The 15,910-nt window shown below is 36.6% G+C and overlaps 1 protein-coding gene across 3 annotated transcripts in view; it reads right to left on the bottom strand.

The window, feature by feature from the left end:
- Positions 1 to 2,456: 2,456 nt before the first annotated feature.
- AHI1 (Abelson helper integration site 1) overlaps positions 2,457 to 15,910 on the bottom strand; it is a 99,959-nt gene continuing 86,505 nt past the window's right edge. For all 3 annotated transcript variants that reach the window (XM_080583722.1, XM_080583720.1, XM_080583721.1), the window contains exons 25-26: positions 9,109 to 9,188; positions 2,457 to 5,067 (exon numbers count right to left, since the gene is read on the bottom strand). In XM_080583722.1, the coding sequence (XP_080439848.1) occupies positions 4,839 to 5,067; positions 9,109 to 9,188 (309 nt within the window). In that variant the 3' untranslated portion in view covers positions 2,457 to 4,838. The remainder of the gene's footprint in view (positions 5,068 to 9,108; positions 9,189 to 15,910) is intronic.

Here is a 15,910-nt window from a genome sequence, read left to right as displayed (position 1 = left end):
TGCAGTTTCTGAGTATTAGACCTTGTAAATTGTTTGCCACAACCAAACACAGTGCAAATTCATTGGCCTGACAAAGTCCACACACACACACACACACACACACACACACACACACACACACACACACACACACACACCCCAAAGCCATCAAACAGGTGGCTGGAGTTCTGGATGGAAACTCCACAGTAGAGCTATTTTCATTTATGAGTACAAGCTATTTTTGCAGTCATCCAAGTTAGTGCATGTTCATTGACAAACTACAGCCATGATGGGGCTACTGAAAGCCTTGCCAGCTTTGCTGAAACTTTGAGAAGAGGGGTTTATTTACCCTGAGCAGCTTGCAGGACTGGAACTCTCAACATACGTGTCACCGCTGGAGAACAGACCATCCTGAAGGGGAGGCAGCAACCAACCAGCACAGAACAGACAGCAGGAAGGATAAAACACTGTGAGTAAGGCACATCTATACATACAAAAAGGATCACATATTTAATTTTCAAACCAGCAGCTAGATGTTTGGTGTGAAAATCTCATTGCTGCTGTAGGTATTCTAAAGCGGATAAAGAGTCTGGAGGGGAATGGATCAAGGCAGAGGTGCGCACTGCAACAGACAACGACTAGAAAGGTGCCCTCTGAAGACCCGTGCCTGAAGCAGAATTAGGGAACCAAAGCCTCAGCTACCCCAGCAGCATGAGCTGGGATATAAGCCAGATACATGGAGCTTTCTGGACTGTAGCTCAGAGATAGGACAGTGCCAAGTTATGAATTGCTGTGAAGCCACAGGAGAATATTCTTCACGGGTTCTAAGAGTCCACTCAAAAAGCTCCTGTAAATAGCACAACATTTAAATGTATTAAAAGGTGAAGTGGTTAAATATCTTAACTTCTAAAGCCCAAGAAACATGACTGAAGCCACCAAAGCTCTGCTATAACACGCCTTCCCGCTATCTTCTGTTCCTTCTTCTAAAGTTCCAATTTCTAATTGCCACACTCTTGCAAGTCTCCCCCACACAGTAGTTTTCTTCTTAAGTTGGTTATTTCCCTCTCTCAGACCTCCGCTTGTTTCTATTCCTTACATGCAGCAGGTTTGCTCCTAATGCACATATTTATACTTCAAGCAGTAAAAGTCCTTGAACTGATGCAATATGTTTTTACAAGTGCAGGTGTACATCCATAAATTAGTTTGTCCAAAACATTCTGGGCAGCCATTGGACAGAATGCTAAGGAAAAACACCTCAGTACAAGCCTGTACCTGAACCTTTCCAGCCTGCCTTTACTATTCAGAAAATACTCCTATCTCCTCCCAGTTTCCACATCCACAAAATAGGCTATACTGCACACATACTAATTTCATATGTACTAGAAAAGGATCATTAAAACCCCCCACCACTCTTTGTGTTTACCAAACAAGTGTTTTTGCTTTAGTCTGCTCCCGCCTTAAATGAAGTATTTCCTATTCACCTTAGTAATTAGAGCAGAAGGATGTAGTGAATGAAGTGCCTCATTATCAAGTTTGTATCCACAGTCTCTGCAGAATGGCTACCATGCCGGCTATTTTTCATAGCTGTCTGCTTTCGCTTGTAATGGGCCATTGTTAACCCTAAATGATCCTGACATTCAATTCTCTGTCAGACAATTGGGTCCAGCCGGCAGATTTAGTTCACTAGTCAACAGAGACTTTCGGTTGTCATGTTCCTCTGTGTTCTCATTAGCCCTTGTTTGACTGCGATCCATCCCCTACTGCCTTCTGAATTAAGTGATGCTACAAATACAATTATTGTGTTTTATGATGTCTGTTCCTCAACTTATTTTAAGGAAAAAAAAAATAAATGCAATCTGATAGCTATTGGGAAACACAGGAAAAATGTGCCATCCCTTCTTTCCTATTTTCTTAATTTATACATTCATTCTTCACAGTACCTCTGACAAATTACAAAAATGTAATAGGAGCTGTATGTAGTAACCACACACACATAAAAACTAAAAACGCCAGAACAATGAAAGACCTACTGTGCTGTTATCACCAGGCAGTTATAAATATCTAATATTTACCCTTTTTTAAACCAGTTTTTATCTGTGTTGTTCTAGCAATGAATTAGTATCACCCTGTAAAAATTCCTCAAACAGATGTTTATAATTCTGGTATTTCAAGTCATGGTTTAGGGAGCAATTTTGCAGGGCACTCATGTTTTAGGGTACTTAATGTAGTTCTTCAGCTTAAAAAAAAAAAAAAAAGAAAAATTTCAGGAGGTAATCTGAATCCTTCTTGAATTCTTTTCTTCTTCTGAATACTTGTACAGTTTTCAGAAAATGTATACAATGTTCATTTTGAAGTGATTTGAAAAATATGTAGGTTGCATTGACATAGAAACAAGAAGCATTATATGAAGTTAAATTTCAAAACTTTTTCTAAACTATTATTCTATTCCAAACTGTTTATGTTTTATTCTTTAAAAGAAAAGAAGAATGCTTTTTAGAAAGAAAAACTTTAAAATGCCAACAGCAACATCTGAAGAATGATTAAACTCTCAAGAAAAACTGTTTTTACAATGAATGCATTAGCCATATTTCTGAACAAAAGGTAAAAACTGTAATTTCTAGTTTGCCCTGTTAATAATTTGTTGAGAAGTGATAATAGTCTGAAGGTTCTAACTTAAATACTGAAAGAACACTTCAACTTTTTTTAATTGCAGGTCCTTATTTTTGTTCATTTTCTGGTAAATGAATGCAGAAACCTCCAATACCGCAGTGATTTGGTATAAAGCAATAGAAAAATCCAGCCAACCATGTGGTAGGGAGGAAAAAAAATATAAAAACAAAACAAAAGATATTGCAATTACAAGAAAACATTATGAAAAGTTTATTTTCAACTCCCTGCATTTTCATGTTTGGCTCTTATCTGATTTCTTCTGCTTAATTGTTATTTGGAACTGTGCCTTGGAAGACACTACTGCTGCCTCTCCTCTCAATTTGGAAAGTGTGGCAGAGCAGCTCTATTCAGCTTCAGAGCAGTGAACATAATTGGAGCCCTAGTTCGCAAGCATGAAAGGAGGTGCTGTGCCTTTGATTAGAACTACCATCTCTCTGTGGTGTTTATCTGAAGTGTTATTTCTGTCTTCAGCATCCACAATGCCAAATTAACATTTTACAATGCCTTCCAATGAGCTCCCAGAGCTTGGCTACTGCTCAGCTCTCCCTGACGTGGAGCCTGATGTCACGCTCTGCCCTTCTTTTAAGTGCAACCCTGGACATTTTAACGAAACCTAAGATGTTGAGATTTTTCTCTTTTCTAAAATCTTTAAAACCCGCATGTCATGCAGAATTATGAATTTGAATATATTGCAAAAGTAAAAGCTTAAGAAGCAAGTAGCCTTGCTGGAAGCAGGCAGTCCCTGGACTAAGATAATTTTACAGAACCTATGACTGGGAAAGAGATGTTCATAATGTTCCAGTACACACACGCGTCCCATTTAGGAGAAAACTCCATACACATGCACTAGGCAAAGCCGAGCTAGGACTGCTGGCAAAGAACCATTACCAGTGGGGCCAAAAAGAACATTTGCTGCTCCTTTTTACTCAAAAGAAACAGGTTTACAGGTTTGTCCCGTTTAACATGTGCAGGGAAGGTATTAGAAAATATATAGCAACTAGTGCTCTGCATCTGGGTGCATTTCACACATCAGTGCCCAACATTGTTATTTTCACTTCTTTTTTTAATGGAATCAAGTGCCCTGTCTACTAAATAAGGGCTTTCTAATTTTATGTTATTTATTGCTTCAGAGGGGGAGGAGGAAGAATTTCCTAGCAGAGTAAAAATAAACTGGACATCATCAGCCAGAAAAAATACCAGCACTAACTGATAGAAAGTGTTTCATTTAATATAAAACAAATTATTTAGAATTGTAGATAATTAGCAAAGTTATTAGTAAAAGTTCACAACATAATACTCAAGCAAAAAAAAAGATTAATGACACGTACAGCTGAATAAAGACTACAAGAAAAAGTATAACAATACACAGTTTGATAATGAAATATTTCATTCAGAAGAACGAACACTTATTTGGCAAGACTGCTGCCAAAGCAGCCAGGAACTCTGACAAAACTGCAATGCACCTTTATTATACGCATAAAAATCTCATTTGAAAATATAAGTGCCTGGAATTTGCAACACTTATTTGGATTGGAAAGCATGAACAGTCCCACTGAAGTCTGACTAGTTGCATAGGTAGTTACTCAACAATTTGCTTAAGTGCTGCACTATGTAGTCCAAGTGAATATTTCATGTCAGAAAAAAAATAATAAATAAAAGCTCATGTTTTCAGGTACACTGTAATGTCAGCATTCCTTTGCAACTTCACCATCCTGAACACTGCTCTATTTTATATACAAAAAAATAAATAAAATGCTAATTCAAGAACTTTTGTTGTGGTTGGGTTTGTTTTGTTCTAGATTACACTTTTGGACTCAATTCTCTGCTCACAATAGACTGATCTGCAGTCCACAGAAATGCCTGCTTAGCCTAACTTAGGATATAACCAGATGGTTAACATTGTATTTGTCAGTGGGATTCTCACAAAATATGAAAGTGCATTTCAGATTTTACCAGTCTAGTGAAGAGCTGGACATTCAAGTTCTGTTAATTTCAAGGAACCCTGATCAAAATTATTTTGAACAGGGTTACACCACTGTTAAGTCACAACTGCCACCATTTTGTGTATTTTAGTTCTTTGTTGTTGTTTATTTCTTGTCAATCTTAGAAGCAAGATTGAAGTTGCATCATTCAAATACATTTCTGTGTGTATATTGAATGTCACATTGGTATTTGGAATTAAATTATGACTATACGTCATAGCATTCAGGCTCAAAGGCAATATTTGTCTTTCCACTTTTGCTCAAGTTCGAGCCTCTCGCTGCCCTTTTCTTCTTCTTCAATTCCACCCCATGGGCTGTAGGTTCATTTTCAACACCATTAGCTGTAACTGATGATACAGGAGAATCGAGACCCATTAAGTTGGTCTGATTTTCTGTCTCGTTCTTCTGTATCCTTTTCTTCTTTTTCTTTACACCTCTAGGGGAAAGTGGATATAAAAAGAGTAAAAGAAACACAAAGTTAGCTCAAATTTAGAGCTTTTTCCACACACAGCTGATGCATTAGAGCAATTGTCTGTCTGTCCTCCTTGAGTACAATGCTCAAACAGCTACAAAAACTACCATTCCACTGCAGAACAAAGACAGAAAAAACATGAGGACAAAATGAGACCCCTCTATTAGTCTGCTTTTCAACATGTCATAGCACTGGTTTAAAAAGAACCGCTCATGATCTTAAAAATCAGCAAGTCTTGTTCAACAATCAACACATCATTAAAAATACAAATTACCAGTCTCCTCCAATCATAAAAGCCATTGCACTTTTATTCTTTTCTAAGCTCAAACACCAAAATACTTGCAATTTAAGAGAAATTCATGTTTTATTTATTTAACCATTGTATGGGAGACAGGCAGACAAAGTGCAAAAGATTAGTTTTTCCATTTGAACTTACCTAAACTATGATACGTTCATAGAATTAGTGATTTTTATGTCTATTTGTGCTTCTCAGACTTTGTACAATGACAAAAGAATCAAGGCAAGCTCCTGTGTTTTTACCAGTTAGTGCTTCAAACAAGGGAACCAGGCTTGTCTTGCAGATATTGCCAGTGACTATGCAGATGTTACACCACTTCTACCATGCATCCCCATTCTTGACAGAAGCTGTAAATTTATATATACACCATACTCATTTAAATGTAATCTATCAAGAGCAGGTACTGTCTTTGTTTAAAATTTGTATTGCATGTAGCATAAACTGATCTTTCTTTGTGACCAGAACTATTAATGCTGGATGCTGCTGAAATATGTAAACAAGCAGAGGAATCAAGACTGAAGAATGCAATGAGACAGTGTAGTTTCCCAAAAAACACTGCTGTAAGACCATTACTAATGGTGATATTGTGCTAATGTAATAATTTTTATAGATTAAAATGTTTACATATTGGCCTTCCTAATGGAATTAATACTATCTGCCTGTAAGTTTTATTTATTTCTTTTAAGCTGAACTGTTTATTCATGAAAACGTGAATTGCTGCAGCTCTAATACCAGAGCATCCTGAGGGAAAAGGTTCAGGAAGTTAATACCCCCTGCATTAGGATTCCTAGGACAAGCTGAAAAGTATTGCCACCTGAGGAAACCAGAGATCAGAATCATAATTAACCAGTAAGTACAATTTTCTACCAAACTGAGTGTTCATCTGGGTTTGATGTGTAATCATTGTAAATTTATGGAGAGAGCACTACCTTGTGCAGCTCAAGAAAACTGTAAAATGGGAATATATCTAGGGAGATACAAGTCTGTGCTGAGAGATTATATCTAATCACTAATATTCAAAGGGTGAGGCTACCATGCAGATTTTTGGCATAAATTTATTCTACTCAAATTTTTGAGAAGAGGAGTTCATCTTTTTATTATTTGAACATCACATCAGATGCAGCAATGTAACTAATCTTTGAGATACTTGGATAAAAACCTTAGTTAACATCTATTATATAGACATTTCTGTTTCTTCTAGAGTCTGCAGAAGACAGGTTAACTGCTTGGCTAAGATAAAAATCAGCTGCAATCTTGGATAATTATTTTCATGTTGAAAATAATTGAAATAAAAAATAAATTCAATTTATTTATTTCAATTCAATAAGTGAATAAATTGTTGAAATTTATTTTCATGTTGAAAAATGGTATTTTCCATCTGGAAATTCTGAAAGATAGGTATTCCATCAAAACTTGCCCTTCAGTTTCTTTTGCAGCAGGTACTGTGGTCATAATGAATAGTGTTCTTTATTAGGCAAACCATCAAACAACCACTTGGAAGCTCAAAGAAAGATACTGTGAATTGTGGAGGTGCAAAGTTTCACTTTTCCATACAGAACCTGCATACTTGGTAATCACAAATGAACTGATTGCTACAAAATTTAGTTACTGATCGGTTCCTTTTATGTATTAGCATATGACATGGATGTTAAATATGTTTTCATAGAAAACAGGAAGAAAATGGAAACTTTTGAATTGAATATTTAATCACAGATTGGACTGGATCTCAAGTCATATTGAAATCGCTTTTAGATGCTACAATAGAAAACTTTTCCAGTTAAAATCTTAACTCTAGCCTGTGTGTCATTTTCTAGGTATTTCAACAAGCCAACTGCTGTGATACTGGAAAACTGCAGTTCTGTCACAGCCCCCATGGGTCATGGTTTCAGGTACAGAGAAGTGACAGTTTTAATGAAAAATATGCAGCCATGTTTCTGAGATGTTTTACTATCTAATGTGTACTACATGGGTAACCTCCAAACAGAAACATGGAGCTGTCTTTCAAAGTAGTGGCAAAGAGAAGAATATCCTCTTCTCTTCCAGCTATTAAAACACAGCAAGAACTTATAGTCTTTTCTGAAAAAAGAAAACAAAACCCAAACAAACAAACAAGCAAAAAACTGGTGTTTGCAGTCACTGCTATAATAAAAGACAACTGAATTACATTTCATTGTGTTCTAGTTCATGGAAAAGCTTGCAAAGTATATACTTTCAAGGCAGCAAATATATAACAAAACCTAGAATGTCTGGTCAAAGCGAAGCAAAATACAATACAACACCGTAGTACTGAAACATCTGTTCTTCTCCCTTTCATATTCTTCTCCCCTCATAAGGTATAGCATCAAACACTATCTCATGGCATCTTTCACTCTCCCTCACCAACAATCAGGTATAAATGGCTCAGTGCCTTGAGAGTTTGTGAAAGAGGCTCTGAAACACTGCTCTTTGTCCAGACGAGAGAGCAATGACATAAAGCACGACTTCAGATTGCCATCTCCATAACATTCCTACTCCAAAGCTTCAGGAGGAGGGAGTACATTCCAGCAACAAAGGCATGCAGGCAGCTTCCCTCAAATTTTTGAAATGCAACTGAAGAAGTTTGGGCTCTATTTCTTCAGCATGATACTTCAGCCTGAGCTCTTCTCAGGGTAGATTTAGCTTCCATTAAAATGAGTATTTCACATTTGACATGACTTGACATTCTTGAATTTGATTAAATAATTTGTGATTCCACATTTTAAATCTGTGGTCCCTCGTTAATCAGTGTTTGCCTGGGAAAAGGCACTCAAACAAATTGTTTGCTGAAGCTCTACTAACACTGTCCAGTCATCAAATTTTTGATAATGGCTTCTGACAGACTGTATCAACTGTCACAGTAACTGTACTTTTAAGGCATTTCCTTCCTTAAGTCCTATCAGAATAGTCATGCTCAAAATTCAACCCTGAATTATACCAACTTATTACCAACTTATAGTCTTACAGTCCCTTTCTCATCAAACATGAGTGTTGAACTTTCCACTCACAATTTATATTCAAATCTAGATAGAGGTGGAGATGTAAAAAAAATCATTTAGGATTTACAGAAGTTAAAATTATATATGTAACTGCATCTGCAATGTTGAGGGAAGGTTATGGGACCAGTCTGGAAAATAATCAGTAAAATAACTTTGCTTAGATGACAGATACCTAAAGTGGTAGATAAAATACCTCAAGAAGTATTTTCAGATGATTTTTTCCAGGTACAAATGATTGCAATAGCTAAATATATTGCAGCAGCTCCTGTTCAAAATGTTGAGATCTTATCTGCTTACAGCACACAACAAATGAACACAATTTTTAAGAAATGCAAGTGTCACAATCAAAGATGGTAGCTTGCACCTTCTCAGTACGTGACCTTTTCCAATTTGTACTACTTTTTAGAAGGTGTAAAAATATTTTTTAATTTGTATCAATAAAGTCTAATACATAACAAAGGAAAGCCATAGGACAATCCCGTGTTCCTTAGTTTTTATTCTGATGTACATTATGGTATATGTTTTTGTTTGTATATGTATATAGAAATTGTTATTTCCTTCACATTTTAAGTGTGAAGCACTCTTTTTGAATAAGTATCCTAAAGTTACCTTCTTGTTTTGCTTGCTAAGACAGCTTCCTAACAGTAGTTACAGATGTAACACTGCAAATCATTTCAAATATTTCTTGCTTACTGTGTTGCAGGTGAGTCCCTATCTGTGTCATGCCCTGAGATACATTTCAGGTCCCCCGTCTTACTGATGACTGGTGACATCTGTAAAAGAAAAAAAAAAGCAGGAAGGTAGAAAGAAGAAAGACAACGGGGCCAACACATGTACATTGAAAACCCACCAGCTTCCTGAATAAGGAGAGAATATACCTCGTTTGAAAAATAATGTCTATCAGCCATAAAATGTTAACTCCTATGTGGTTACAAACAAGGAAACAGTAGCCTGGTTTAAAAAAAAAAGCTACTTGCAAATAGAAGACAGTTCAGGTATGTGTAGAAACAAGAAGTTATGAATCTGCTAAGCTTAAAATACAAACAGTCTGTGAAAAGTAAGTTATGTCTGCTACTGGAGAATGCTAAAAAGCCATCTCATTGCATAGTTTTAACAAGAGATGCCTAGCCTTTAAAAAAAAAAACCACCACTCCAGGTTACTTTACTACTCAGGGCTCAAAAGAAAAAGAAAAAAAAAAAATGCAACTAGCCCTCTGTAAACACTCTTCTAATTCCATCAGGAAGACATCATGTCCCTTTTAGATTTTTTTTTTTTTTCAGTTAGTACGAGACCTGAGATTACTGTCTTCAGGGACACCTTATTTTCTCTACCTTCTGCCACCCAGACCATTCACAAATGTCTTATATAAACCATACAGCTTAATTTTCACAGAGGACAGAAGCCAACACTACTGACAGACTCATTCAAAATTTGCTCTTTCAGAACAGGGCATACACACACATCCAGCCATGGACTTCAGGCCTCCAGAGCACCACAAACAACAACTGTGGAAAGCAGGACAGCACACAATGCTATTGGTGAAAAACTGTTGTGGACTTCAGGTTGACAGGACTGCTACATTCTGTAAGTGTCTGGTACCGTATGCGTGAAAGAAAAACAGGAGTTATATCCAGGCAGCTGTTGTGACAGTAGCAACTGGTCCCTACAAAGAAACTGGAGAAAAAGTGTCATGTCGTAGAGCCCGAGGCCAGAGAAAGGAGGGACAGATTAGATCTGGTACTTTCCAAAAAGTAATATTTTTCAGGGACTAAAGAGAAGAATGAGCTTGAAACTAATTTGGCCCATGCTTATGATTTTTTTAGTTCAGCTTCAGATTCATAGCCTGCCTAAAGCAAAACCTACCACATTGTTCCTGAATTTCTCGGATGGCCCTAGTGTTAAAAAGATCAGCCCATTCAGTTCTGCCAAGCACAGATGTACTCATCTGCTTGTAAATAAGATGTTTAATGTTCTGGTATCAGCTTGGATTGCTCCAGGAAAGAGCTGGTTATTGACGTTACTGCGCTGGAAAGGCTTGGTAAAATATGAGCACTATTAGGAAGGGAGTGCCATTCAGCAACTCTAGAGTGCCCGACAACAATACAGCATCTAAAAAAGTAGCTACAAAGTCAACAAGGATTTTTTGGAAGTAACAGAAAGGGGAAAAAAAGATAGTTCTTGACACTTCAATCTGCCAACTGTTTATTTCATTTTGTGCGACCTCATATGCAAGGTATCACTCTAGTGATAGTCACTCTACACAGAATGAAAACAGAAAACAATGGGTTGCTTCACAACCTTTTTTTTTTTTTAAATAAATAAAGCATTTGTTTCAGTATGTTGAAACAGAGTGAAAATACTCTGTTTTCAGACACTAAATTTATCCATCACAGATTTCAAAGCCCTAATAAAAAACACTTAAAATTTCTCTGTCAAGTGCTATTGTCCAATTTTAATTCTGGGTAAAGTGAGGCACAGATTAAAATTGTCTTGACACACAAATAAAGACTGTACTAGAAACAGAACTCATATTTCCCAAACCTCACTTTTAGGTCTTGAAGAGTTTAATTACTTTCTTAAACTCAAAATGGAATTAAATAAAATAAAATCTAGTCAACGCAAGTAGTTTAATGAAATTTGAACTTTTTTGTCTTGGTCTTGCTCCCTAGTATTATTTTGTTAGTTTAATATTTATTTTACTGCTGAGTTAGAAGAAACAGGATCAAGCTCCCATTGACTTACTGATCATATAAAGCACACTGCCCACAACAACCATGTGCAAACATTAGTCATTAGAATTAGTCTGCTGAAATAACAGTTTACTAGATTAATTTAGACAAAAATCAGCATATTACAATGTACTAATGTAGCATTGGCTGGGCTAGGAAAAAAAATCTTCTGTTTCACAGACAAAATTCTTGTTAATACAGCAATAACTTTAGACTAAGTCAATGGTACAATTAAACATAAAGGAAGAAATATAATGCCATTCATATGAAAACACAAGTGACTGATGTAAAGGGAATGACTTAAATAACTAATACTTCCTACATCATTCGTAACCTTCTAGGTGCTTGCCATACACAATAAGGCACTCCCTTTACTTGCAGTCAGAACTAATTTTTTTCCTTGAAAACCCTATGTGAACAATGCTGAGCTAGTTTTTTTTTTTGATGTTCCATTTTTAAGCTAGTGTGACAATCTCTATATTGTACTAATACTATAATTAAGTATGGATCTTTCCAAAGTCCATTCTGCTAGAATTCCCTTAAATGACACTACAGAAGACTGACATCTCTTACATTTTAAAATACTTTCAAACACCAAAACACAGGAAATTATGCTTGTTTTACAGACAGGAGGTTAAAATACCCACTAAATTAAGCTTCTTAACTGAAAGTTCCTATGATCTGTTTTTAAAACTACTTGTTACATAGGCTTTTATATATTCAAGCACAGCATTTCAGCATGGGTACCAAGGAAAGAAGAGCACACAATTAGACTACCTTGGAAAAGCTGTGTTCAGCTGGCACGGTAATTAATGAGAATTCCTAGGGTACACAGGGACAGACTCCCAATTCTCCAGAGTACTGTTTGAATATGATAGCTTTCTTACCTCATTCCTACAAACTTTCAAGCACATAATGAGGCAGGAACTGCACAGATACAAGATCTTTTTGAAGCAGATCTCACTGCCACTACCTTCTGTTCTTCGCTATCCCACTTATCTTTGCGTCCTTCTTAGCCCAGTCCTCGACCTACATTTCCCATCCCAGCAACGCAGCCAAGCAGTAACAGTACTGAAGGAATAGGTGAGGTGGGGGCAGATGCAAGAAGGCAGTGCATTAACTAGATGGTGCAACAAGAGGATGAAAGCAGCAGGAGGAGCACAGTGAATGAGGCAGTGGAGGGTAGGGGAGCAGGCAAGAGGTATACAGCTAATGAGGCTGTAGTAACACTTGTATATGGAGAGTGCACCAGGGGCATGCTAATGTAAGCAGCAGGCAACAGAAGTCTAGAGTATGGCTGAGGAGACTGCTTATCTCCTTTTCCCATTTCTAAACCTCTTTGACCTCTTATTTTGCATGGGCACATCTGACGGGAAGCTCTGAACACCTCTCCACTATTGTCAGTGTGTCCATACTAAGATTCAGCAAACTCTGCATTGTAACAGATACAGTGTTAGCTATGAAGTTCATCCACAGTGCAGAGCTTAAACATTCAAACCAAATTACTAGGGCTGCGTTTGTTCTAAACAAAAAATACAGTAAATATGTCAGATAATTAATATTCATATCTTGAACTTTTCTGTTCACAAGAACAAATACTGAACACAGTACAACATATGAGCTCCATGTGCAGTGCCACCAGTGGTGTTGTTTTGTTGCCTTATTCTAATTCTCCACCCTTTGAAAAATACAGCACACCAGAAAGGCAGGAGACCATCAGCTCATCCTGAAGTTTCTTTTGCTTTGTTTACTACCACAAAACCAAAAATTGTAATAAAGCCTGACATGTTTACTGTATTACTTTCCTTTTCTAGAGGACATGCTTGCTTTACAGTTCATTTGGCCTTGATTCTTTGATCCTTAATACTGTTGGTGTTTCTACACAAGAAGTGACCAAGACAAAAAAATAAAATAAATGAAAGGCTAAGTATACAAAAACAGTTCAGTTCCTGATCCCTGTTGCAGAATCCAAAGAAGTAACTTAAGCAATAAACGCTCCCTGTACATTCATGGAAAGAATCCGATGCATCAGAACACACTTCACAGGAAAACCTGAAGCAGAGTGCATCTAAAGGAATTAACAACGACAAAGTCTTATCCTATCTCTAGATTTTTTGCAGTACTTTCCTCTAGGCTGCGTAGAGTTGTTTCTATAACCAAGGTCTGTAGAGGTAATCTAACAGGTTAAGAGGCAGATGGACAAGATGGAATGGTGCAGGCAATCTGAATTTATTTTCTTCCTCTATTTTGGTGATGCAAGCTATGAAAGTAAATGCTCTAAACTTTCCCATAGAAGCTGTTTCTACAGAACCTCATCTAATTAAAGATTCATTGGATCACAGACAACAAGAACAAACATGTCTGTGTATTTTAAATTAGTCTTTAGGACATTAAACTCTTTTTGTATTAAGTCTATATTTTGTTTTCTACTGCAGTCAATGGATGAAATGATGTATACCAACATACTTTACCACCCCAGACCTATGTTGAAGCCTCCTGTCAAAATTTTTCTAATGAGTCAAGTTTGGGAGAAATGATTGTGACACCACACCACACTCCTTATTTCCCTCATCCTATTCTGTACCTACCCAAAGATTTCCCCATTAAATCAACAACTGACAGGAAGCTTTGCTAGTGGAATTGCATAGATTTATTTTGCCCTGACCTTATTTAAAATGCAATAATTATATATATATATATACATATATAAAGTTCTCTAATATTAAGTACCAGCCTATCTAAACCAGATCACCATATTGTCAACCCTATGTCTAGAATTATTACCTCAGTTACAAGTATCTAACAAAACTGCAGTTCTGTGTACATCAAAGACATTGAAATGAATTTGTATCTTTCCCTTGAAAAGCAGCTAAATCACTGAAGTGTTCGGGACTACGCTAACATTCACTAGCTTCCGCATCTAGGAATGCTAGAGCAACAGGCACAGAGGACTTTGCCTTGTCCAGTCTTTGAAACTGCGAAATCCTGGGCCTGCTCACAGCTAGGAGAGACCTGCAGGAAATCTAGTGGACGAAAATCATAATTTTAAGTGTCACAGCTCAATACTGACAAATACTATCTCTCTGAAATCAAATCACTGGAAGACTGTTTGAGAGACAGCAAAATAAAGAGGAGTAAGAGTGGAGACAAGATGCTTCAGACTGAAGCACTATGGTTCAGAACAGGTGTTTTCGGTCTTGAGGTCTTGGCCTCTGGGAACTCATCTGTGGTTACAGCTTTGCATTAAAATTTGCATAAAAATAGTTCAATCCTCTTCAGAGAGAGGCTATGAGGACCCGAGGAGAAAACAATGGGGAAGAGAGAAGTTAGCTTGTTTTTGAGAGCTATCTTAACAATATAAATGTCGCTCAATAGTATTTTTGGTTCTGCTTCGCCAGTTCAGCGTCTCAGCCTGATTCTTCCTATCTTTAAATAGACCACAGTCACTTACAGCAAATGGCTATGGATGTCATATCATCCTTGACTTTTTCCCAGTAGATACTAGTTTGCTTATTAAACGAATAACTTTTATTTCAATAACTCAAATAACACTATAGACACAGGCACAAACATTTATGAGACAGAGCTCATAGGAACCACAGAGGTGGTTTTGGACCTGAAAAAGAAAGAGCTACCAGCTTACAAATGAAGTAGCAAAACAAATGCTTAATACTATTCAATCTGAATAGTACAAGCTCTATTTTAAAGGGAAAACAGTATCTAAAAATAACAAACTACAGAACTAAAAAGATGAAATATGTTAAGGTCAGATTTTGCTTGAGGAAAATAGTCTATTCCTAGTAGATGGTACCATAGTAAATTTCTGTCAGAAGGAAGGTTTCTTCTAGAACAATCAAAACAGTTACCAGGATTTGCAAAGTTGTATCTATTTTATGCCTATTCAATGATTGCTGAGGAAGACTACACAGCAACCTTGCAGACTGATTCTAAAAATGCATGGCATCTTTCAGCCCAGAAGGTGTCAATGCCTTTAGAAGAAGAGATCTGTAATCACATTATACAAGAACGAAGCCCAGAATTATCAGCTTCACCAGTCTAATTCAATTGAATATCACATTTTAGTGGGTTTGCAACCTCTCTGAATCTTCAAAATAGACACACATCTGATGTGTGAAAGTCTTCAGCTCTATTGATTGAAAAAAATTCTACCATGCTAATTTTTATAAATGTTTCTCAGATTCTCAGATCTTTCTAGTCCCTCCTTTTCCTAACAGTTGATCAGTCAATGAATTGTTTCCCAGTAACCTGAAAAAAGGCACAATTAGAGAACAAAGCAGAATCAGAACAAACTACAAAATTAACATTTTTGACGAAACTAGCAAAGTTTCTAGCTAGTATTTTTGGAGATATTGTGGAGTAAGTTTTAATTTTTAGTTATAATTAATGAATTGTGAGTCCACAAAACCAACCACACTGAAAGAGCTCAAGCCCAGAGGAAAAGCCTCAATAGCTTGGCAGGTTATTTTACAGATGCTACGCTGTCTTATAACCTACTCTGGGGAAGAAGAGTGAGAACATGAATTATTTATGTGAACACAGTGATAATCTCAAAATTTGTTTAAATATACATACAGTCAAATTTTGATGATCCCTAGTTAGATTATCCAAACCATGTAATAACAATGTAGTTCTAGGAAGAAAACAATTTCTTTTCATGCTTATGATCATTATTTTATACCTTGACTTAAATTTTCAAAGATAAATATACTAGGAAGAATATTTTCTTATGATTTTAACTGATATT

The sequence above is a fragment of the Anser brachyrhynchus genome, assembly GCF_964034855.1.
Source record: "Anser brachyrhynchus genome assembly, chromosome: 3".
NCBI lineage: Eukaryota > Metazoa > Chordata > Aves > Anseriformes > Anatidae > Anser > Anser brachyrhynchus.
This window is presented reverse-complemented; position numbering and strand designations above follow the sequence as displayed.